This window comes from Hyperoodon ampullatus, assembly GCF_949752795.1.
Source record: "Hyperoodon ampullatus genome assembly, chromosome: 13".
Taxonomy (NCBI): domain Eukaryota; kingdom Metazoa; phylum Chordata; class Mammalia; order Artiodactyla; family Ziphiidae; genus Hyperoodon; species Hyperoodon ampullatus.
Window position 1 is genome coordinate 85,338,930 of NC_136926.1, and position 24,723 is coordinate 85,363,652.

General features: G+C 53.0%; 1 protein-coding gene across 2 annotated transcripts; it reads left to right on the forward strand.

The window, feature by feature from the left end:
• Positions 1–9,757: 9,757 nt before the first annotated feature.
• Positions 9,758–24,479, forward strand: CNDP2 (carnosine dipeptidase 2; the record flags this gene model as incomplete). 2 transcript variants are annotated; one of them, XM_079717643.1, is made up of 11 exons in its annotated part: positions 9,758–9,817; positions 10,936–11,079; positions 14,492–14,654; positions 16,727–16,815; positions 18,486–18,686; positions 18,941–19,025; positions 19,826–19,986; positions 21,792–21,956; positions 22,962–23,103; positions 23,301–23,448; positions 23,842–24,479. In XM_079717643.1, 11 exons carry the CDS (start codon positions 9,758–9,760, stop codon positions 23,909–23,911), a joined length of 1,428 nt encoding a protein of 475 aa, XP_079573769.1. In that variant the 3' UTR covers positions 23,912–24,479. The 2 variants fall into 2 exon arrangements, with proteins under 2 accessions (XP_079573769.1, XP_079573770.1); XM_079717644.1 differs by lacking the exons at positions 14,492–14,654; positions 16,727–16,815.
• Positions 24,480–24,723: the final 244 nt, after the last annotated feature.

Consider the following 24,723-nt stretch of genomic DNA (forward strand, 5'->3'; position numbering starts at 1 on the left):
TGAGAAATGAATAATAGTATTCTTGCAGCCAAGAGAGATGATATAAACCCAGAAGAGTTATCACCAGCTCACAGGTGAGTCCTGAAAATTTGTCACGTTACAAAAGATGACAAATCTCAATTAATATTATTAGTGGAAAAGCTCCAAGATCAGTTTGAAATTCTCATGATGGTGTGGAAATTGGCACACATTATTAGAGTGGAATAGATGCAAAAGACTAAAATGAAAAATCATTTTTATTGAAGTTAGTGTCATAATAAAGGTAGATGTGTAAACAGAACCCTAACAGGTAAACTTGATAAGCAGTCCTCCTCATCCCTGCTTCCAGACCTTTCCACCCTGGTATGCTGTGACCGGGAGACATGGGGTCTCAAAACGAACTCCCTGTGCTGGCACGTGGGGTGGGCTGGCCCTGCTTGCCTTTCAGATCATGGGCCACCGTGACTTCAGTTCTCTTTTTCCTTGGTCAGATACCTACTTACAGATGTTGTGCCACTGTTTCTCTTTATTGGACAAGAAGCTAATGTTTTTCTCTGAAGTCTAAAAAAATGATAGACTTTGTGAAGTCTGTACTTAAAAATGCCAAATGGTAATTAAAATACTTTGTGAATTGTTTCCACATCTTGGCTATTGGAATAAGGCTGCAGTGAACATGTGAGTGCAAATATCTCTTCAAGATCCTGATTTCAGTTCTTTTGGATAAATACCCAGAAGTGGAATTGCTGGATCATATGGTAGTTCTACTTTTAATTTTTTGAAATGAGCTAAATGTTCATTGACAGATGAATGGATAAAGAAAATGTGGTATGTACGTATAGCAGAATATTATTCAACCATAAAAAAGAAGGCAGTTCTATCATATACAACAAAAGGATGAACCTTGAGGACATTGTACTAAGGGAAAGAAGCCAGACACAGAAGGACAAATACTGCATGATTCCACTTATGAGGCATCTATCGATAAAATAGTCACACTCACAGACAGAGAGTAGATTGGTGCTTGCCAGGGGCTGGGGAGGGAGAAATGGGGAGATGTAATTCAGTGGGTATAAGGTTTCAGTTATGCAAGGTGAACGAGCCCAAGAGATCAACATGGTACCTATTTGTGCACTTACAAATCTGTCCAGAGGTTAGATTTCATGTTATTGTTCTTACTACAGTAAAAAAGAAACTTTTTGGAAATTCTGCCAAAGTTAACTTTTTTGTATATTGAGAGTCATAACTTTTTTTTTAAAGGCAAATTCATGGATTCCATGAATCCATGAATTTTAGGGTTTTTGTAAGAATCAAGGTGATGCTGTCACACCTGTAGACAGAAGACATCCAACACAGGAAGACTGGGGGAAGGGAGAGCATTGTAACTTTCCTTCCCGGTCACTACACCTCTAAGATACCCCTGTTGAAGAGGACCATGCGAGGCAGGGGAGGGAGGAATGATAGAAAGAATAGCTTTATCCGTCCGTTCACTTGTCCACTCACTCTCCACGTTTAGTGAGCACCTACTGTGTGTCAGGCACTAGACTAATTCAGGACTTGCGACTCACATTCAACGTTCTCAGTTCCTACAGCTTTTTGTTGATGTGACACAACCGTGATTTTCAGAACACTCTTTCCAAAAGTGTTACATTGTGAAGATCTCTGTGGCAATTGAGATCATCAACAAAAACATGTCTCTGAAAAGGCAAACATGAGAAAAGAAAATTCAGCGCTAACCTGACAACAAAGCCCCTTGTCAGACACACAACAGCCGAACTCTTATCTCTAGTAAAAAATACATGGCTAAGAACACTTGCTGTAAAACAGAGAGCAGACTGTCCTGGATGCCTGGACGTGACAGCACAAGGCAGAGAGCCAGAACTATGGAGTCTAAATGTTAACCGTGGCACGTGGATACTTATTCCAGTTCCACGGTGCTTTTATTGACCTTTGTAAAAGGCTCATAAATATTAGAGGAAACAGCAAAGTCTTATATCTTGAAGCTCTTTCAAGCTCTTTGAACTTGAAAATCTTTGGCATAGTCAACATAGACTTCATTGAATTCAAGAAAATTACAGGGGGTTTTATGAATTCACTCAAGTGACGTTCTTAAATATACTCAGAGTTAAGGTGTCACGTAATTGTGACAGAGAGCAGGAAACGCTGATTTCAAAGGTGAAGACCAGGCTCTGCTGGTTTTCAGCTGCTGCTGTTCCAGTTGTTTTTTAGTTTGTGGGGTGGGGAGGGGGGAGCCGTCAGAATAATTGGAGTTTTCTTCAAAGTAGTGACTTAAAAGCTCTCGTTCCCATCTCTTACCTGCCTACTCACATTTCTCTGCCCAGGGCGGCACCTCCAGGTTCTTGGATGAAAGTGCTGTCCTGGAAACCATTAAGTCAAGAAGTCGGTACTGAGTCAGCAGTAGCTTTTGTCTTGAGGATAAAAGCAGTCCTGTTTCTGCAAGTGCTGGGACAGCGTCCTGACCTGACACCAAATTGGAATGGAAGCTTCTGTCACTTCTGCCCGAATCCCCAGAGAGCCAGGGCCAACTGCCCCCAGGGTCCCACCTGCGAGAAGACTCTCCTGTTCCGTGTCCTGTATGCTGGGGAACAGGCCAGGCCAGGCAGGGGCCGCAGTCATGCCCCCCTGTCCACCGTCAACTGCAGACCGTATCTGTCTTGGGCTCCTGCAGCACAGAGCGCCGCGCTGAGCTGGGACGTTGCCCCCTCGGCCAGACTGGGGTTGCCCCAGCTGGGGAGCCCGACCCAGAGGCAGCCGTCATCATGCAGGCTGCTGGCCTGGAGAGAACCTGGCCAGACCTTCTGCCTGGCAGGGGAATTGACTCCTAATTGTGACTTGCTAAACCAGTCATATGTTCTCTTTTGAGAAATTTCAACTTGAAGCAAAGGAAATGAATTCTCAGTGTCCGAGTAGAAAGTGGAAACAGACTCATGGGGAGCAGGACCCAAAGGCAAGGGTGCCGTGGACTCCTCGGGTAGCTGCTGGGTCATCAGGGTGGACGCTGGCCATCCAGTGGCCGTGGCCGTGCGTGGCACCCAGCGGTCTGTGGGCAGCTCTCTCTAGGAAGCCCCTTCCGTCTTAGCACCTGTGTGCTTCTCTCTCCCCCGGGAGCTAAGGGCCTCAACCCGGGGCTCAGAAGACACACTGGGCGTGGGCCTTACCCTGGACTGATGTGTAACCGGTGAGGAATCAGGACAAAGGAAGAGTGTCCTCAGTAGAAGCTGCCCTACCTTTCCCAACTCATTTTCTATCTTATTTTTGAAATATCCTCCTGGGTCAGGAATAGGAAAACATGAAGGTATTTGTTAAGTAAAAAACTATTGCCCACAAAGACTGCTGCATGCCCTGCTTGTGAGAGCCTTCGCTCTGGAGAGAGGGGTTCTGGGCAGAGACCTAGTCCCCAGCTCATAGGGAGGATAGAGGACACCAACTGTGGCTCCTGGATGCTCTACTTGGGGACGTTGGGGGGTGGATAAGGTGGGTGACGTATGAAACGTGAATCCTGGTTATGTGGAGCCCACGGCTGCTACATCTATGCTGCTGCTTCTGCTCTGGATCAGACCTTCCACCTCCCTGGGATGGGGACGGTGAGAACACTAGACAGTTCAGTCTCAGCCTTTGAGTCTCCAAGGGCTGCCTGGTCCCTGTCATAAAGAATGAGGAGCAGTGGGCTCCCCTGGTGGCGCAGTGGTTAAGAAGCCACCTGCCAATGCAGGGGACACGGGTTCGAGCCCAGGGCCGGGAAGATCCCACATGCCGCGGAGCAGCTAAGCCCGTGTGCCACAACTACTGAGCCTGCGCTCCAGAGCCCGTGAGCCACGACTACTGAAGCCCACGCGCCTAGAGCCCGTGCTCTGCAACAAGAAGCCACGACGATGAGAAGCCCGCGCACCGCAACGAAGAGTAGCCCCCGCTCGCCGCAACTAGAGAAAGCCCACACGCAGCAACGAAGACCCAACACAGCCAAAAATAAATAAATAAATTTATTTATATATTTAAAAAAAAGAATGGGGGGCGGTCTGTGACGGACACACTGAGGGAGACCCGCAGAGACCACTGTGGGGGGGACTGGAGTTCAGCAGCCCCTTTGGGGCTGAGGCGTGTGGAGCAAGGCTGGCGTCTGCTGCCCCCTCCTAGCCTCCTCCCCCGCTGTTCTCTGTTTGTGCCATCCAACTTGGCAGGCATCTAACGTGGTGACCTACCACTTCTCTGCATCTGGGTTTCTGAGAACAATTAGGCTCTCCAAAGTGGCCCCTGTGCTCAGGACAATTCTCAGACTTCCAGGGTGATGGGTGCTCCCATGGTCTGTGTGCTTAGTTAAGCTTGGTTAAACAGAACTGCCTGGGAGTCTGGAGACTAAGCTCTGTGACCGTGCTGGGAACTGAAATCGTGGTGATTGGAAGCACGATCTAATGTTGTATCAATGGATCTGTAATCAATAGTAACTTTCGTGATGCTGATATTCCCTACGTTCTCAGAATAAGTCATGTAATTTCTCTTTCTGAAGCACCCAACCTCTGGTCACCCGCCCACATAACTCTTTCTTTGTCTTCTCTCATAGTGTCCCTGTTCCCAAAAAAATCCAGCAAAGAAGAGAAACCTGTTTACTTGGCTCTTTAAACTAAAATCAGATTTGTCAATACCGAGCAATCTGCAAAGCATCCTTTACCCAAGAAGGACTGGATTGCATCGCCACCTGCTGGAGATTTCTAGCTGTGCACCCTTAGGTTTAAATATTAGCTCATTTACTTAATCGCTGGGTAAGGCAGGGGTCTTCAGACTGAAATACCCATGGGCACAAGAAGACTTTTAAAGAAGGGTTCAGAAAGTTTTAAGGGCACGAATTTCCAGCTGCCCCAATTCCATGTTTTCTCTCTCCTACAGCAGATAAACCTGAGAACCTGCTGGCAGTGGAGCCACCTGCTGTCCATATTGCCTTCCTGCACTCCTTTACAAGACAGAGCTACACGGACTGCAGGTGTGTGTCCTCCCAAAATTCGTATGTTGAGACCTAATCCCCAAGGGCATGGTATTTGGAGGTATTTGGTATTTAGACCTTCCGGGAGGTGATAAGGTCATGAGGGCAGAACCTTCATTAATGGGATTAGCGTCCTTATAAAAGAGACCCCAGAGAGCTTTCTGCCATGTGAGGTTGCATCGAAAAGACAGCGTCCATGAACCAGGAAGCGGGCTCTCACCAGACACTGAACCTGGTAGCACTTGGATCTTAGACTTCCAGCCTCCAGAACTGGTCGAAATATATTTCTGTTGTTTATAAGCTATCCAGTCTTTGATATTCTGTTATAGCAGCCTGAGCAGACCCAGACACTCAACCCCAGGCATCATTCTAAGTGCTGTACATTTATTACCTCTTTAAAAGCCAAAATGCTCCAAACAAAGGAACAATTTGAAATACAGTTTGAAAGTATGTTATTGGAGAACGCCTCCTCACTCAAGACCACCTGTCTGTTGCATGTTTTGCTTTATTTCAGGGAGTAGGAGGTAGAAAGTTCTACCTTCTGACAATTAACATTATATTTCCAAGTAAAAGAGTTTTGTATCAAGATTAAATTGTGCGTTTTCTTAACTTTTATTCAGATTTGCAGGAGAAACATTTTCATTAACTTTTGTCAAATGATTATTAGGTACTGTAAATGCACATTCACTTTTTACTTGGACCCAAGCTTCCTCTTTGCTCTTATTTATTTCTACCACATGCCCATAAAATTTTAATATATGGGTAATGTATTATGGATTTTATTCTAAATCACCTTTTTTGGCTGTGTTTTTCACCGAATCCTGTCTCATTCGAGCAATAATCTCATTTATAGATAACTGAACTATTTTTTTAAAGCCTAATAGATACGAGTAAAGGATATATTTCTGATAAATTACTTTAAATAGCTAAAAATTCTTTACCAAAGCGTATAATGTATGTAGGTGGTTTTTTAAATCAATCATGTACTACTAATAATTGTAATGAGAATTTAGCCCAGAGGAAAGATTTAACACTTAGAACTTTCTAGCTACAGTAAATACTAATTTAAATTTTTATACATATTCTGTTGCAGAGAAGTATGATAGTATCATCAATAAAAGACTCTCAAGTATAAACGTGTTAAAATTTGACAAAATTCTGTGAGGGATATGGATGGAAATAGAATTTCGAAGGAAAAACAAACCATGTAAAAATTTAGGTAATTTTATTTCAAAATATTTACAGGGTGTGGGAAACGACATCCCTTGCAACTATTAAACTTGTTATTAAAACAAGAAAGAATGTGGGAGAGAGAAAAGTTTTGCCAAATTTTGGGGGAATACTCTAACGGAGATAATCGTACCCCCAAGGATCCTTGTAAGGGTTAAAAAGAGAAGTAGTAAGTGCTGAATAAGTAAATGATGGGTCTACTTTCTTCATTAATTCCTAGGATTATTGGAAGACTAAATACTAAAATATTTCCCCCTCTCAGCAATGGTGCTGGTGAAGGCTTGGCGAGCGAAGTGCCAAAGATACGTGAAATTGCAACGCGCGCCCCTCAGGAGCCTGCGGGGACGGGAGCTTTCGGCGGGAGGGTTCGGGGTGTGTGTGGGCGCCCCCACTTCGGACCACCTTGCACTAAAGACCACTTCTCGAACCTCACCGTGAAAGCACTAGGCGGTGGACGGAAGGATATCGCCGCCCAGGTAGGTGGTTCGGGGCCCCGCCTCCCCGGGTCTCAGCTCCGCCCCCCCGCCCCCGTACCGCGCAGTGGAGGGGCGGGACGACTGCGGGGGCGGGGCGACGCCGTCCCCAGCAAGGCCCGCGATTGGTGGACGGCACGGCGGCGGGGGCGGAGCGACGCCAGCTCTCCGGACAAGGGCGGGGATTGGTGGGAGGGGCGGTGGCCCGCGCCGGGGGCGTGACCGGGGCACGTGGTGCGGAAGCGGCGAGGTAGCAGCGGCTGGCTGGTAAGCTGCTGTCACGGACCGCTAGGCGGGGAGGCTCCTGAGGGCGGCGGCAGCGGGGCGGAGGTCGGGAGCGTGGGGCCCCGGGCCGCCTCCGGGGGAGCAGGGGAGGCCGGGCGCGGCTGGGGGGCCGAGGACGCAGGCCCGCTCCGCGCGTGGCCGGCCTGACGGGAGAAGAGAGTGTCGGGTCAGAAGGCCCGCTCGGGGTTCTGGGCTCTGGGGCGGCGGGAAGGACTCGCGCGCGCGCCGGTCTCTCGACCCTCCCTCGGCGAGGCCCGCAGAAAACTAAAGCCTGTCTCTTTCAGCGGAGCCCTTGGTGAAGCCTGAGTTTGGTGTCGCGGGACGGCCTGCGCCCGGGGGTCAGAGGCCCGGGGTCAGGGTTCTCTAGCCCCCGCCCACATTTAAGGCTGAGGGTTTGCAGCTGGCAGCTCTCAGGCAGTCTCCCTTTTCTCACCTGTCAAGTGGAGTGATACCTGGTCCCAGTTCGGCCTGCACTGAGTCCTTGAGACCCTGGGCCTCGCGGGCAGGGCCCACAAGCCTCCCGCGCCGCCGACAAGGGATCCTAGTGCTGGCTCAGTGATCTGGTGCAGGTTTTATTCATGCCTTTGTCGTCCCTGGTGTTTGCAGGGAGAGGTGGCGAGAAGTAATTCTGTAGAACTGTACGTTTGGATTGAAGGTCTAGATTGGGCAAACCGGAGGTCTCCACAGCTGTTTCAGTGGTTTTACACAGATTTGAAGCCATGATTCAGGCGTTTGTTTAGGGTACCATGTGCCTTGAATCAGTGCGGGACAGGATGGGGGCACTCAGAACTGGGAGAATCATTCGCAGGCATTGCTGGGTGGTTCCAGGTGCTACCGTATCACTTCTTCCTCTCACACTAGTTTCACTGTTGAAGTTATGTTACTCCCCAGAACCTTAGATTCCAAGAGGAGAGTGAGGCTGGCATTTCTTTCGAGAGGGTAAATATTTGCTTTTGCTCGCTCCAGCTCAGTACTTTCACCCTAATAAATTGAGTTCCCCGGGGCATATAAAAGAAGTGGTGGTGAAACGGGAATAACCAGAACTGTGAGTGGGAAGGAGAAATGGACCTGGCCTGACCTCTCTGACTCGGTTATCAGTTCAGAGGAGCAGTTGCTTTTTCTCCAGCCTTGGTGAGGTGGCCTGCAGAGCCGAACAGTCGGTCTCCATCTCTGTTTACTCTCCTTTGATAAAAGGTGCAGCTTAGATAGTTGAATCTTTGACTTTTGCTGGAAGTCCATTGGTTAATTGGGCCTCAAAGAACATAATATTAATGAGAATATATCACAGTGAGTGTAGGATTTGTGGCATTTAATGACCAGAAACTCAAATGAAAAGTACCTGATGTAGCATATTGTCCTGCTAAATCGGGTTTCTTTTGTGATTGAAAACTTTGACTTGTATGCTGTGCCTCTGCATTCAGGGATCCCTGTCTTTGAGGTAAGAGCCTCAGCTGAAACCCTCTGAGTTGGCTGGAAGGTTTGTGTGCCCTTTTATGGGTGTGGGAAGAGGATTGACCTTACTGAACTCACACTGCACTTCCTCGATCTGTTGCCAGGCTTCGTGTCTCAGTGGATAAAGTCTCTCCTGTCTTTAGAAGTCACTTCAGAATCCTATACCAAGACAAAGATGCTCTTTAACTGCAGTGTGTCCACACGCAGGCGCTTTTCTGGCGTCCTGCTCAGTAACTACAGAGATGTAGTAGGGTCTTGTGACTCTGCAGCTGCATTTCTGAAATACTTCCCGTCACTGCGGTGGGTGCTGAGTTTGCTCCCTGTCCCTGAGCACTTTCTTCCTGTCACTGCTGAGGTTTGAGTCTTGCCACGTGATGGAACCTGAGTTGTCAGTTGGAGGAAGGGGGGAGAACCAGTTTTGAAGGTGCCAATACCAGGATTTTCTGTGCTTCATATTGATTCCAGTTTTTAAAGAAGATGAGTCAGGACTTCCCTGGCGGTCCAGTGGTTGGGACTCCGAGCTTCCACTGCAGTGGGAACGGGTTCAGTCCCTAGTTGAGGAACTATCAATAGGATCCTGCATGCCTTGAGACACGGCCAGACAACCAAAACAGATGATGAGTCACGTGATTTCTTTCCCCCTGTATTTGTAAGGTGGAGCAGGATGTGTTGGGTCGCACAGAGCAGAAACTGGATGTTAGAAAATGCACCTGGGAGGCTGGAAGTTTCTTTAATCTGAATCGGGCCCTAGTGGAGTTTCGTACGTTGTCTTGGCTGTTTCTGGGCCCAGGTTGTGTTTCCTTAAACTGAATTACGATCCTCTCCTCGGGCTTTGTTTGCTGTATTGTTGGTTTGTGGCAGAGAGACAAGATGTGACATTTTTGCTGGGAGCCTTGGCGTGATTATTTCCTCTCTGGTAATAGTAAGGGGAAGTTGTGGGCTTTAAGAGAGTAAAATTAAATTTAAAAAAACGTTTTAAAATGCCGGTATGTCAGTGCTCCTGGGGAGTACCTGCTTTTAATTTATATCAGATTGTCTTCAACTCAGGCCCTTCCTTCGATTACCTTCCATTTTGACACACAATTCTGTGTACCTTTTCCTTCTGAAAAAAGAATGGAGATCAGCCTGAGCCTCTGACTGCTTTCCAGAACCACTGTATCTGCCAAGGTCACTTGCTGGAGTCCTCGTGACGACTGCATCCAGTGCTGGTCGGGGGGTGGAGTACAGTTTATGATCCTGCACAAGTGCCTCCAGGCCTGTTGATCAGTTGGACCCTGTCTCGAGGCAGCACTGACAGATTCTTCCTCCTTCCAAGAATCTCCAAGGCCTGCGGTCTGGTTGGAAGATGTCGGCCCTCACTGCCCTGTTTAAGTACGTTGATGAGAATCAGGATCGCTACGTTAAGGTAAGGGAATGTTTATTCTGGTAAACGTTCAAGTTCAGTTTAATTCCGTGGCACCCAGAGGAGCTTTCAAGAAGCTAACATGAATTATGCTGTTCTAATCAAGTGTTAAAAATACTGTCTAGATGGAGAAAGACCAACGCTAGTGTGATCTCACATGTGGAATCTGAAAAAGTTGCGCTCAGAGAAGTGGAGAGTCGAACGGTGGTTGTCGGGGGGTGGGGACCTGGGGAGGTGTTGGCCAAAGGGTACAAACCTCACTTACAAGATGGGTAAGTTCTGGGGATCCAGTGCACTGCGTGGTGATTATAGTCAGCAATACTGTATCGTGTACTTGAGTAGATCTTAAGTGTTCGCACCACAAAAAAAAAGTAACTAAAAAAAAAAATAATAATAAATAAAATAAATAAATTAAAAAGTAACTAAAAAATGTGTATTCTCTAGAGATCTTTTCCTCTGCTTTCTCATTACAGTATATAAGTTGGCTTTTGACAGAAACTCTTAATACGTGTTTCTAGAAATGGCAAAGCTAATTGAAGATTTTTGTTTATTCTTGTGATAGATATAAAGAACTATTTTACATTTAGCATGTTTTAAATGATTTGGTAATGTTATGTATTAATCTGTTTCTTGATGTTAACTTAAAGAATCATACGTTAAAATCATCCTTGGTAGACATATTTCAGGTGAAATCTTTAGAGTTCTCATTCTAAAACATATTTTAGAGAACTTGGCCATCGTCAGGATGGTAAATAAGCCAACTTGGACTCTGAAAATATTGGGTATTTTCCGTATCCTTCAGTTGTAATTTTGTCAGATGCAGATATAAACGTGTTTGTGGAACTTTGTACATGTTACACTCACGTCATGCTTAGTGGTTAACGATTTTCCTGTCATGCTGTATAGTTCTTGGTGTAGGGTCAGTACAGGCAGTCCCTTTATATCTTAAGCAAAAAGCAGATGCCATGGAGCTCTTCTTCTGCGTCTGGGCAGCATGTTCCAAATGGAGTGGCCGCAGGTAGCAAGTGACCTCTGTGCGCCTGACAGTGGCACACTGTGAGTACTTTCCTTCCTCAAGGAGCACCTTTTCAGAATCTCTTCTGCTTATTATCCACAAACAGAAACTTGCAGAATGGGTGGCCATCCAGAGCGTGTCTGCGTGGCCGGAGAAGAGAGGCGAGATCAGGAGGATGATGGAGGTCGCCGCCGCCGATATCAAGCAGCTGGGGGGCTCCGTGGAGCTGGTGGACATTGGGAACCAGAAGGTATGCGGCCGGCACTCTCCGCGCTGCAGAGCCACAGCGAGCAGGTTTACTGAGGAGTTGATAGGACTTGGCTAGTTCTTACACGTCTTTGCTTCAGATAACCTGCTGGTCTTTCAAACAAACAAAGCAGGCCTGATTTGGATGCTAAGCTGTGTGATTTCTTGAGCTGGATTAGAGAGAAATTTGTGATACTCATCACTGTTCTCCAGGAAGGAGAACTGTTGAGTGTTAGCTAAGCAGAAGTTAACATGATGGCCATTCTGGGGCGAGCTGACGTTCCTTCCCAGAAGTCAGTCAGCCTTCAGACCAGGAAGTTGCTCTTTGCCAATCAGATGCAAAACTAATGGAGACTCCCACTCACACCCACTGTGTCCCCAGTTGGTAGAAACGGCACTTTTCATGACTTGGTTCCTGGAAAAGGGCTACTTTATGTGTGGGACTTGGGGCTCAGTTGCATTTTAATGCAGGATTCTGACAGATTCTAACTTGAATGAACGATCTCACTTTATGGTACATTATTCCACTATTTTCCTTTCAGATGATTTCAGTCCCGTGTTAATTACATGTTTCACGGCATGCATTTTCAAAGTTCGTAACGCTCTTTTATGTTGCAGTGATAACTGGCTTTGGTTTATCTTGGTTCTCTTGCCTGATGATTTATGTGTCCGCTGAAACCATATCCTGGGATTTCAGATCTGGACATTCAGCTCTTTTCATAAATGGAAGGACCCAGAGGCCCAGGTGGGCTCTGTCTCCCTGGGAACCAATAATAGGCCCATGGCAAAGGAGGTTAAAATCTGGGCCTTCCGATTCCCAGTCCAGTGTTGTTTGTGTGAGATTTCTTCTGACCACAGACTTAATAGTTAACTGAAGATTACTTAAGACACATTAGAGCTTCCTGGCACTTTGCCCGCTCATGAGAGGCTAAACCAAGTTTCTTTGAGTTAGTTTCTGTTAGGAGCATACTTGACTTGCTTCCTCTTCCTTTTTTCCTAATACATTAAAAAAAAATCTAGGTGGCAAATAATCTTTAAGAGTTGTTTTGTTAAAATAGATGGATCTATTCTGTTTAACACAGATGTTACAGTGCGGTTCTTCAGAAAGGACCTTCCACGAAAGACTAAATGACTGCCACACTATTTGAGTTCCATGATGCCTACTTTTATCAGGGCAGGAGTTTGGCAGCTTTCATCACTGTTAGAGAAGCTCTGCCGAGGTCCCCGTGGGGCGCAGCCATAGCGCATGTGGTCCCCTCTGCCCATCAGTTCATCGGGCAGCGGTGTTGCCCTTTACTGGAGGTGGTGGTGACTTGGGGCAGGTGTGGGGTGGCTGTCAGCACTTGTATGCGCAGAAGCTGGGGTAACTTCAGGCTCACGGAGGAGAGATGATGTTGGGAGCCCGGTCCCTGCTGGGCAAGGCTCAGGGGCCGGTGTGATGGTGGGAGGGCTGATTTGGGGCTCTTGGGGCCTCCCTGCCAGGATCGGTGCAGGAGCTGTCATGTCCGGCCTGCGTGCAGCCCAGCGCTGCCCCGGGTGGTGGTGGGCCCAGTCCCTGAGGGCCCAAATGCCAGACAGAGGAGCTCAGCAAATGGGGCAGTCATGGCTCCTGAGCAGAGCAGTGACGGAAGAGCCCCCGGCGCCAGTGCAGTGCGTCAGGGGTCGGGAGCTGGACTCGTGTGGCGGCCGTTAGAATGGGTGGAAAGCAGGGAGACGTGAGGACCCCGTGTCACAGACTTGTGCCCAGACAGGTGCTGGGAGAGGACAGCGTGTTCTCCCTGTAAACACGTCACTGTGTCTCTCGCCCAGGCCTTGTCCTGTGACATCTGAGTAAGTGGGGAAGCTCAGAGAGAGATTTGCAGTTTGCGGTATGAATATCTATGGGCCCAAGTGGCTTCTTAGAAAATGCTGAAGTGTTTCGGAGGAGCTGCCTGGAGCAGAGATTTATTTAGAGAAAATCTGTTGTTTAAAAATCACTTTCCTATGAGGCGAGCTAAGGGCCAGCTGGGACCGCAGCACCCCGTGTCTCGTGTGACCAGGTCAGGGCGTTTGGTTTCGAGCACAGTTCTTTGCCCTGGTGGCTACAAGCCGTCCTCGCGAGGACACAGCCCCAGGGCAGCTCGCGTGGGTGCGTGGCGAGGCGGAGTCCAGGATTGCGCGTGGGCAGCTGCAGGGCCAGCAGCAGTTACTTAAGTTGGCATTTATGAGTCGGGTTCACTGGAAAGACAGATCCCGTATCCTGAGAGCACTCGGCGGCCTGGAGCGTTCCCTGATGCGTGCGCAGACACGTAGAGGTGCTCAGTGCCCCTGGGAGTTTGGAGAAGGACACTTTTACCGGCCCATCACCGGCCTTGTCCTGATTTGCTTGTCGGTTTTAGCTGCTTCTCATTTTACCTCTTAATTGTAAGTCGTTACCATAGTTTCATTACCAGTTAGGTTTGTGTGTTCTGTTTAGTTACGTATGTTTTCAGAGCATTTTCTAGTAACTAGCCTGACACCCAGGTGTGTGATGGCTCCTCTGTGACTCATCCTCGCTCCTGCAGTTGAAACTCAGGACGTGCTCCTTTCACCCTCCCTGCCGTTGGTGGCACTTTGTAAGGACCTCGGGTTGTCCTCTTAGACCGCAGGAAGGGGCGAGGAGGATGGGGTGCCGGATATTTTGCAGGGCCTTTAGTGGGCCATGGTTTACCATGAAAGGTGCAGGCGCTCAGCTGATGTGAATGTTGGAAGGGACCTGAATTTGATGTGGGGCTTGGCACTGACTTGCCTTCGTACACCTGCATTTCTACCCTAGATGAGGAAGGAATCCTGAGATTAATATCTGTCCCCCGTTCTTAGGGGACTGGGAGGCTGATACGGCCTTTGGGAGGAGGCTCAGGAGTCCCAGCTACTGCGGCTTGATGCAGTGTGGCCTACTGCAAAGTGCAGTTCATCATACCCTGGTCTAACGGCCCTTTCTGTGCATGATTGTAATTTACATAAAAAACTTCAAAGTGTATCTTCTGCTTTAAGATTACAGTAGTTTTTATACATTATTTTAGAAAATAATGAATTAAGCTGCATCCCAAACTCAGCCTTTGTAATATGTTTTGTTACATAAAAGTTTTTTTCAAAAATCAACCTTTAAAAGTTTACCAAGCCACCTGCAGTTGGTAAACGTAATTCACTCTCTGTGCTCTGATGAGATGGGGCGCGTTCGGGGTGGTGTGGCCGTAGTCCAGTCTCTGTGCTCCGGATTATGGGAAGGTATATTCTTGTTAATTAATGACTCGGTTGAACAGTATGATCTTGAACTCTGCAATAGAAATGGTTGATGAGAACACAGAAGATTGTCCAGGGCATGTTGATAACATCTGCTGTAAACACCACCCTCTTTAAACAAAGCCTGTCCGCCATGGCCTCCTCTCCTCCCCCAGCTCCCTGATGGCTCGGAGATCCCACTTCCACCCATTTTACTCGGCACGCTGGGCTCCGACCCGCAGAAGAAAACGGTGTGCATTTATGGACATCTGGACGTGCAGCCGGCAGCCCTGGAGGACGGCTGGGACAGTGAGCCCTTCACCTTGGTGGAGCGAGACGGTAGGGATGCTTCCCCGAGGAAGAGGACTTGTGGCATTTGCTTAGGAGGTACACCCGTGGCCTCTGGGTTGTCTTTCCAGAGCTGGCTGTTTGTACATGATCTAGAAATTGGGTTCTGGAAGCCTCACGCATGTGCATCCATCCTTGAAACCTCCGAAAGCCTTCCTTTCTTTGTGGAACCACGTCTCTGGGGCCTTGGGCCTGCTGGGCTTCCCTCTCCTGCTGACACTTTCCCAGGAAGCCTGATCTGAATTGAGGCGGCGCAGCCTCCCAAAACCTGGGATCCAAATCTGATCCGATTCGTAGCTGCTTCCGTGGTGCATTTCAGCAGCTCCCATCAGGGTTTAGGGAAGCGTCAGCCTTTCCCCGATGCCTGCTGCCCTGGTGAGGATGGCAGTGACGGCTCCGTGAAGCCATCGAGGGCTCCCGGGCTGAGCCCCGCGGGCACCTCGCGCACCTCTTCACGGCCCCCGCACTGGCCCCTCTTCTCGCTGCCCGCAACCCGCCCCGGGTAAAGGCTCCTCCTGCCTTCATCACTGAACCTTCACGTTTCCGCACTGGACGCAGCCTTTTGCCACATGGAGCAGCCCCTTTGTTTGTGCCTCGTCCCCTTGGGCCGAGTCCAGACCGTCTCTAAGTAAAGCCTTTCTTGCGGGACACTCTGAGTTTCTGTTGGAGCTTCCCCGGCTCGGGGACAGTCACACAGCGGTCCTCAGGCTGCGCTTGCTAACGTGTGCTCAGTCCAGGGCCCAGGCGCCCCCCCTTCCTCTCGTCCCCTCTCCCAGGGGCGCCCCTACTCCCCTCCCCCCTGCACCAGGACCCCCGGAGGTCGTCCTCGTCCCGCCCCTTCTCTCCCCCCTTGCAAGGCCCTCCCCTGGCCTGTGGAGGCGGGTCCTGCACCGCCTCCCGCGCTGCCCCACAGCGGAGCCTCTTGGGGGACCCAGCGGGCCCCATCTTCTCTCCCCTCATTGCGCCTCCTCCTGTGCCAGCCCTGGTCTCCTACTGCTCAGCCCCTCCCTGACAGCCCACCCCCAGACAGACACACAGACACGTAGGATGGAAGAACCTGGAGCGCCCCGCAGCCCGGAGAAGCTGCCCACACACGGCTGCTGGCGTGCCGGGCCGGGGGTGGGCGCTCTCGGTCTCTGTCCGCCTCGGCGCGCACAGCCCCGCTCCCTGGGGTCGCTTGGTCAGTGTTTGCCCCAGGGACGAGGATGTGTCTTAGACGAGCTCTTTAGCTTTTGTGAAAAGCAGATTTCGTTTAAAAAAGAAATCCCCAAGGCAGGGATGGCTTTAAGCCCCACGCCGCTTTGGGGCGGGTCAGGTTGACCCGGCGAACGTTGAAAACAGGCTAAGGGTGAGGAGGACAGAGGACCGACCGGGACAGACTGAGGGGACGGGCCCCCGAGCACGCGGCGCCCGGGGTCCTGGCCTCCCTCGGGCCTTACACTGCGTCCCGTCCGGGAGGGGGGCAGGGCTTGTTTCCCTCGTGTCCTTCAAGGTGGCCGGTGCCCAGCCCAGACGCCCGCCTTTGTACAGGGGTCCCAGAGGTGGCTGTGCCGAGGGGAGGTGACCGGTCACCCTGGGGAGGGGCAGCATCCTGTCCTTTAGTGATAACCTAGCGAGGTACGTGACGAGCGTCGGTTCTGTTCTTCATCAAACTGGGCTGTGGTGTGGGTGAGACTGTGGTTCTCCTCAGTTGGTGCACCTGCATCCAGCCAGGTTTCCCTCACGCGCTGCTGCCGGCTGGCTGTGGACTAGATTTTAACACACTAGCCAAGTGGCAGTGGTCCCGCAGAGCTGGGCTTGCAGCCGTGCCCTGAGGCGGCGGGAACTTGGCCGCACTCCCGCCGCTTGCTCTTAGATCGGCGAGTTCTCTGGAAGATCCTAACGATCGTGTTGGGTGGAGACTCGGGGCTCCTGATAGAATGGAAACGGGGCTTCTGACACAAAGAAGAGGCTTAGGACGGCTGCGCGGGGTCGCGCTGGGATGTCGTCAGGTGCTCACCGAGAGGTGCTCCTTTCTGTGCGCTGCAACCGTCACCTGATGAACTTGCTGGTTGCTGTTCCAGGCAAACTGTACGGGAGAGGAGCCACCGATGATAAGGGGCCGGTGGCCGGCTGGATGAACGCCCTGGAAGCCTTCCAGAAAACGGGTCAGGTACGCTGCCCACATCTAGCGCCCGATACACCTGCTCCACCTGGGGATGCAGAGTGGGACTTTCTGTTCCCAGAACAGCCCGTAAAGATCAAAGAGCACGGGCCAGGAGACAGCGGGCTTCTGCCCGAGACTGCATCAGCACAGCTGGGTCATCTTCCAGTTTATAGGTTGTTTTCCAGTTTGGGGAAGCATTGAAGGTGCAGTGGTTTTACAGTTGTCCCAAGGTCACCCTGTTGGTGACTCAGCAGGGACCCAGGCAGGTGAGAGTTCTGGGCTCTGACCGCACCTGGGAAGTGGGTGCTTGCCAGGGCGTGACCCAGGCCCTGTGCTAGCTGACAAACCCTTACTTTCTCTGCGCGGTTTTTTTTTTTTGTTTGTTTGTTTTTTTTGCGGTACGCGGGCCTCTCACTGCTGTGGCCTCTCCCGTTGTGGAGCACAAGCTCCGGACGCACAGGCTCAGCAGCCATGGCTCACGGGCCCAGCCGCTCCGCGGCATGTGGGATCCTCCCGAACCGGGGCACGAACCCGCGTCCCCTGCATCGGCAGGTGGACTCTCAACCACTGCGCCACCAGGGAAGCCCCTCTGTGCGGTTTTTATCCTCCTAAAAGTAAATTTGATTTTTAAAAAATATTTCCTTAAGTGAAACATCTGCTCCTTGTTGAAAGTTTGTAAAATACAGAAAAGTAGAGAGAAAAAAGAGGTGCCTCGAATCCAGGCCTCATAGACTTAATATTTTGTTACTGACCAATCTTTTCAAGAATTCTTTTTAATCTAATTGTGATCATAACACATAGGCAGTTTCTGCATCTTGCTTTTATCTTGTGTTGCGACAAGAATGATGAGACAAGCATTTTTGTCGGGACGTGGGGTGGTGGATCTGAAAAGGGCTGAAGGGAGCTGGGCTTGGGCCGGGAAGGCCCCTCTCCTCCAGGGCCCCTGGGATCAGCGAGTGGCCGAGTGGAGGGGTGGCCGTGTGCAGGGCAGAGCTGCCCAGCGCACCTCCCCTCATCCCTGTTCCACTGGAGTGGCAGCTCTGAGCTAGGACCCCGCAGACGTGAGTCCGTACGGGCCCAGCCTTCCATGGCCTTTGGCATCGCCTCGCTCAGGTGTGGCTTCATGATCTCTCCTGTGGAAGGGCCACGTGCCTCACAGCACAGCCTTGGGGAGACCTGGAAGGCCACCGAGCAGGAGCCAGGTGGCACCTTAGGGTCACTGTCAGCTCTGGAGGAGAAGGGCCTGCAGCGCATGGAGCGCCTTCTGAACTGTGGGAAGCGCTCTCGCTCTTGCGTGCGCTGCTGGTGGCCACGCAGATGAAGGCTCTGGCTGTCTGTGCCGCGGCCTTTGTTTTAGAGAGAGCGGCTTAGCTTTGCTAGAGACGCTGATTTGCGCTGGGTGAGCGCAGAGACCCCGATGAGTGGCACATGTGGTCGGGCTTGGAGCTCCTTGGAAGGAGTCCTTCTGAGGGGGACCGGCCGAAGCCACGCTTGTCCCCTGGTGGCCCAGTGCCTGGGGACTGAGGGTCTCTGTGGGCCACACACAGCCCGCCCAGTGGTCGGTCTGGAGGAAGTCGGTTATTTGAAATTCGTGACTTCACAACATTGGGTGGCTTCCTGGCTGTTGCTTCTAAGTCCGTGAGCACTGAGCGCCTTCCTTCCGGTCTCCTGCCCAGGAAGTCCCCGTCAATGTCCGCTTCTGTCTGGAGGGCATGGAGGAGTCTGGCTCCGAAGGCCTGGATGCGCTGATCTTTGCCCAGAAGGACGCTTTCTTTAAGGATGTGGACTACGTCTGCATCTCCGACAACTACTGGCTGGGGAAGACCAAGCCCTGCATCACCTACGGGCTCCGGGGCATCTGCTACTTCTTCATCGAGGTCGGTGCCGGGTCGTGCGGGGAGCCGCTGGGAGGGCTCTGGGTGCCCATGCTTTCTCCCGTGGTTGGCGTTTCCAAGAGGATTTTTTGGTTGTCGCCAGAGTTCTGGAATTGAGGAAGCACCTTGCTTTGCTTGTTGAGGGAGCAGGTTTTGATTTCGAAAATGGTCGTGTGAATGTTCTTTGCTCACTTTACTGTCGCGTGGTGAGAACGGGCTCCCGTGAGCAGCCAAGCAGGGTGGCCGTGTGTCCGCAGGTGGAATGCAGCAACAGGGACCTGCACTCCGGCGTGTACGGCGGCTCGGTGCACGAGGCCATGACCGACCTCATCATGCTGATGGGTGAGCGTGGCCTCCGTCACCGCGTGGCAGTTGGGCGGGAGGTTGGTGCGGGCACTGCTTCCAGGCTGCTTCGTGCCTTATGTCCCTCCCCCCGCAGCTGACTGTTCCCTTTAAAAGACCCGCATGCTTCACCCCCAGCTTCACCCCCATGCTTCACCCCCAGCTTCACCCCCATGCTTCACTTCTGCCTCCTCTCTCCCCCACGTCGTCTCCGCGGCCCGACTCGGGCACCCCGCCTGCCCTGTCATCTGCCATCACGGCTGTCCTTCCTCTGGACGCCGTTGTGTCTTACGTCCCTGGAGGGCATCTGCCTCAGTCTAGTTGACGCTGTGACTGGCCGCAGTGGTCTCCTGCGTGCTCAACCCTTTGAGAGCGAGGCCACGGCTCCCTTGCCTGGTGTCCCCCTGGCGCACGGCCTCGGCCCGCCATGTGCTCAGTCCTGTTTCCTTCCCTGGCGGGCAGCGGCTGCCCTGCACGGAGTCGACTTTTCTGGGACTGGAGTCTACCCTGCCCCACTCGGTTTTCCGTCCTCAGCGTAGGAGCAGGTGGTTTCTCGTGGGACGTGCCTTAAACAGGACATGATGGACAGAGGGGTGGTTTTCAGGGCGGGCTTGCGGGAGCCCGTTTTCTCCGTGGTGTGTATCCTGCTCCGTGACCGTGGACGGCTCACCTACCTTCCGTGTCTCCATCCCTTTATCTTACACGGAAGGTGACCCCGCTCTCCTCCCTGGGTTGTTACGGTAACAAAGCGGCTTAAGAAGTGCGTGCACGCTGCGTGCTCATCCTCCCCACTCCTCCAGGCTGCCTGACGGACCGGAAGGGGAAGATCCTCGTCCCCGGCATCAGCGAGGCGGTGGCCTCCGTGACGGACGAGGAGCTGGAGCTCTACGACAAGATCGACTTCGACCTGGAGGAGTACGCCCGGGACGTGGGGACAGAGACCCTGCTGCACGACTGCAAGGTGCTGCCCGGGCGCCGCGAGGCCTGCCCCCCGCCGGGCTTGCAGTGTCCCGGGTCCTGGGGACCCTGGGAGGAGGCTGAGGGCTGGACAGACTCGGGCGCACCCCGGGCACGGGAGCAGCCAGACGGTGCAGGCGCCGGAAGGCACCACGCGCCAGGCTGGGAGCTGGGAGCTCTTTAACGTGTCAGATGCTGACTGTGGAGACCTCGGAGCTGGGGGGCGTCCGCAGAGAGGCGGGGCTTTTCCTCATTTGCACGCGCAGGGAAGTCGCTTTACCACTGGCCCAGAGATGATTTAAGCCGTTCCTGACGGAGCTGGGTGCTGAGGTGGAAACCATTTGCGCAAAATGTTTACTTAACTGTCAGGAGAAAATCGTGTTGTGACTTTTCTCTTAATTAGCTTAGTTCCTGGTTTCTAAGGTGTGACTATAAGTTCACGTGGTTAACTAAGCTTTCATTGAGCCGCAGCGGCAGGCCCTGGGGATGCAGGAGGGGCACAACCCCGGGCTTGGCCCTTGAGTGTCACCTCTCCAGGTGACAGACGGGCAGAGAAGCTTAGGGGGTGTGCGGAGGCCACCGTGGGGTGGTCTGGCGCCTGGGGGAGGGGGGAGGCCTCCTTAGACAGGAGTGCCACCGGGCCTGCAGGAGACAGGTGGGGCTGAGCCGCAGAGCAGGGCTCAGCTGTCCCGCTCGTGGGCGGCCAGTGAGGCCCGGGGTTCGGAGTGAAGATGCCTGACGCAAAGGCCTCTGATCTGCCGAGGAGCTCGTGTGCTGTCCTGGAAGACGGCGGTGACTGGTGTTGAGGAGAGGGACGCGCTGGTGAGACCTCGCTGGGGACAGACTACGAGCAGGGGGTGTGGTGGGATAGGAGCTGAGGCATTGGGGCTGCAGGGGCCGCTGGGGGGACGGGGAGGCGGGACCAGGGACCCCTCAGGCTCAGGACACATCGGAGAGGACCGAGCGGAGTAAGGATTTCACAGGCGGAGCCGAGACGGGTCCCTCGTGGGCAGTAGTCGGTCGGGTCCTGACGCCGTGACCAAGAGAGACTAGTCCCTGGGGAGGGACGAGTCTGGGGCAGGTTGGGCTCTGGACACATTTGTATTTCCTCCTGCCCCGCTGCCTTCCGGTAATGTTTGCCTTTACGTGAGGTGTCTGCTTAAGGGCCATGTTTGCTCCTTCCGGCTGTCACTGGGCTCTTTGGTTCACAGACACGTCCAGAGTTACGTGCTGAGTCGCCGAGGAAGCCCAGGGGTTCAGGCGGCGGCGTGTCCTCTCCTGATACGTCGCGTGCCACTGCTGGGACAAGAGGGGCATGAGAGGCGGTCGTGTCAAGTAGACGCTTGCGAGATGGGGGGCTGCCTTGTGCCCGTCCCCGTGGCAGAGGCTGCCGGGCTTGTCCGTGGGCACCGGCCTAGGACGTGGTGCACAGCCTGGCTTGCCCTCCTCGGGGAGCTTGCCCCACCCTTGGTGTCCTGTAAGCCTAGGACCTAGGATGGCCGGGGTCATGCCTCCCTCCCCCTCCTGGTGCCCCTGGCTCTGCAACAGCCCTCATATGGGAGGGGCCGGCCAGAACGCCGTGGCTCCTGTGTGGTCAGTTCTGTTGACCCGGGCGGTGCGGACTCACTGGGAGGCGCGGAGGGGACACGCTTGGCGGCCGTCCTGGACGCACAGGGCCCCCACTTGGGGGCTGTTGTAGCGGCTGCCGGGTCGCTCCTGCCTTCCTGACGGTGTGTGGACCCCAGGCCGGCTGGGCTCCTATGTGAGCAGGCGGTGCCGTCTCCGACCCACTTTGTTGTTTTTCTGCAGAAAGACATCCTGATGCACAGGTGGCGGTACCCGTCGCTCTCCCTCCACGGGATCGAAGGTGCCTTCTCTGGGTCGGGGGCCAAGACCGTGATTCCTCGCAAGGTGGTCGGCAAGTTCTCCATCAGGCTCGTGCCAGACATGACTCCTGAAGTGGTCACCGAGCAGGCACGTGGGGCGCGGGGGCGCGGGGAGGGCGTGCCACGCACGCAGCGCCTGCCACCGGGGCTCTGGGCGGCAGGAGTGCGCGCCTCCGCCCGCGCAGCCCTGTCCTTGGCGCTCGCCAGCTCAGCGATTGCTGGAATAAGCAGTTCAGAGCTAATCAGAGGTAAAGGTTGTATGAAAAGGCATCCTGTGTGAGCGGCCTCTGTCACTGCTGAGGCCTGCTAAAAATCTCACCTCTGACCTCATCCGGAGGCTCAGGGCAGTTGCTGACTTGGGACTGCATGTGTTATGGTGGGAGTCCACGGGCCTTTGGTCCCTGGTGAGCGGCAGAGGAGGAAGAGTCCAGAGGGGGAGAGTCCAGGATTGGGGGGCAGATTCCAGAGGGGGAGAATCCGGAGTGGGGCAGCGCCTGGTCTCTGAAAGTCAGCCAGGCTTGCGGGGGAACAGTCCCTCCTCCTCACCCGGGGAGGTTTCATGGAGAGACGGAGTCAAGAGCTTCCCTGTTGGGAGGGGAAACTGAGGGCCACTCTCCAAGCCTAGGACTGAGATTTTCTCATCACGAGGTGACCCTGGGTCAGCACCTGGCTCTGTTTTTGCTTTAGACGTAATCATTTTTGTAAAGCGAGTCAAGGGGCGTTTTCTTGAAACTTGATTTAAGTGTTATCATCACATGGGATTTAAATATTAACATCATATGGGAATATCTACGTAAAGGGTGAATTGCTTGAAATTAAAACATGACCTTTTACCTTAAATAACTGAAGTTTGTTTCATGATAAAATCCCTTTTTCTGTTATCGTAGTTATGCAGACCAGTGTTTAGCAGCAGCAGATGAGACTCACTGTAGACCCATAGACTCACTGTAGACCCCTAGACTCACTGTAGACCCCTTATAGACCCGTTGTAGACGACGGTGGACTCGCCGCCAGAGGCCGCTGTGGAGTAGATCTCCAGCACTAGATCAGAGGCCAGGCTTGTAAGACACTGTCCCTCCTGCCTGTGCTTCAGGTTACGAGCTACTTGACCAAGAAGTTTGCTGAACTGCACAGTCCCAACAAGTTCAAGGTGTACCTGAGCCACGGCGGGAAGCCCTGGGTATCCGACTTCAACCACCCTCATTACTTGGCTGGGAGAAGAGCCCTGAAAACAGGTCAGACATCCTCTTTGGGGGCTGATAGGCGCTGGTGGATCGTGGGCATGTGGCTGTGTCGGGCTGGGCTGTGCCACCTGCAACCTTGAGAGCAGGGCTGCTGATCTGGACTTGGGGTTGTGGGCCAGTAGATCTGTGGCGGATCCCTGGCCTCGTAGCCCTAAAGCTCAGTGTCTTTTTATTCCATTCCCCCTCAGTTTTTGGTGTTGAGCCGGACTTGACCAGGGAAGGCGGCAGTATTCCTGTGACTTTGACATTTCAGGAGGCCACGGGGAAGAATGTCATGCTGTTGCCCGTGGGGTCAGCAGATGACGGAGCCCACTCCCAGAATGAAAAGCTCAACAGGTGAGGGCAGAAAAGAGGGGCCATCTTGGGGTGACTGGGGTGGGCCAGTCAGGGACTGAGGCAAAGAAAGGCCCTGCTTGGAGGGCACGGGGAGAGCGAAGAGCCCTGGGTGTTAGGACACAAGGTGGAGACCTCGCATCCAGACAGACCGGGAGCAGCTGTGGTCCAGGTAAGGCCCTTCACACTCAGTACCGGGTGAGAGCCGCGCGTTCCGTTAGACCAGGACCAGGGCTGGTCCCTGGTGGGGCAGCCGGACTGGACTTGAGAACCAAGGCAAGCAGCACTCAGGGCCAGCACGCCAGGACGGTGGGACGTCCGCTTCCGGAAGGAATGCAGCATGTGTGCCCGGCCCTCGGGACACCAGGCAGCGTGGTGACTGTTCCTCCCTGTCAGGCACAACTACATTGAAGGCACCAAGATGCTGGCTGCGTACCTGCACGAGGTGTCCCAGCTGCAGAACTGAGCACCGCCTCCTCCCGCCACCTCGCGCTCTTGCCCTCGCTCAGGAACGCGGAAGCCCGTCTCTCTCCTTTCCCTCTCTTCGGATTCTCCAGGCCTCCGGGAGTGGACGTGAGACCACCCACCTGTCTCAGGATGGAGTTAACCTATCCCAGCAGCGATAAATGTTCAGTCCTGGGGGCTTGTAAGCGACCCTGGGTGACAGCTGAATTCTCAGTGCTGTCTCCAGAAAATAGCCGAGGCCTAAAAGCACAAGTTCTTCTGTAGAAGGTTCTGGTCGATGTCCACTGGGCTGAAGAGAGGCCTGGTGCTTCCTGGTCCGACCTCCGCCCCCAGAGCCAGGGTGGCACATGCTTGGAGCACTGAGTCGTGGACACCAGGTGCCTCGGGGGCCACCCTTTCTGTCCGCTGCTGTCTCGGGCACATTGTGTCCTTTGCTCAAGACCTTAACTGTCACTGGTGTTCCACGGCTTCTCTTTACTACGATCCCTCAAAACCTAAACCTACTGGGAGGGTTATTTGATCTCAATCTGAGTTGCTAAATAAAAAATAAAAACTGAGCCTCTGGAGGAGCTGCTGCCTGTGCGCCTTTCTCTGTGCAGCCCCGTGCCTGTACGCAGTGAGGTATGCGGTGCGGGCTGGCGGGGCTGAGGGCCGGGCTCAGAACGCCGGTGCCCATCTCGTCCTCTCCTGTCCCCACTCCTGGTGCTGCTGAGCCGCAGAGGAGCCCATCAGACTGGTTTAAACAGCAGAGTCCCTCGGCCCAGCTGAGGGAGGAGGCCACACTAAACTCCCCCGAAGGAACCGGGCCCTTGT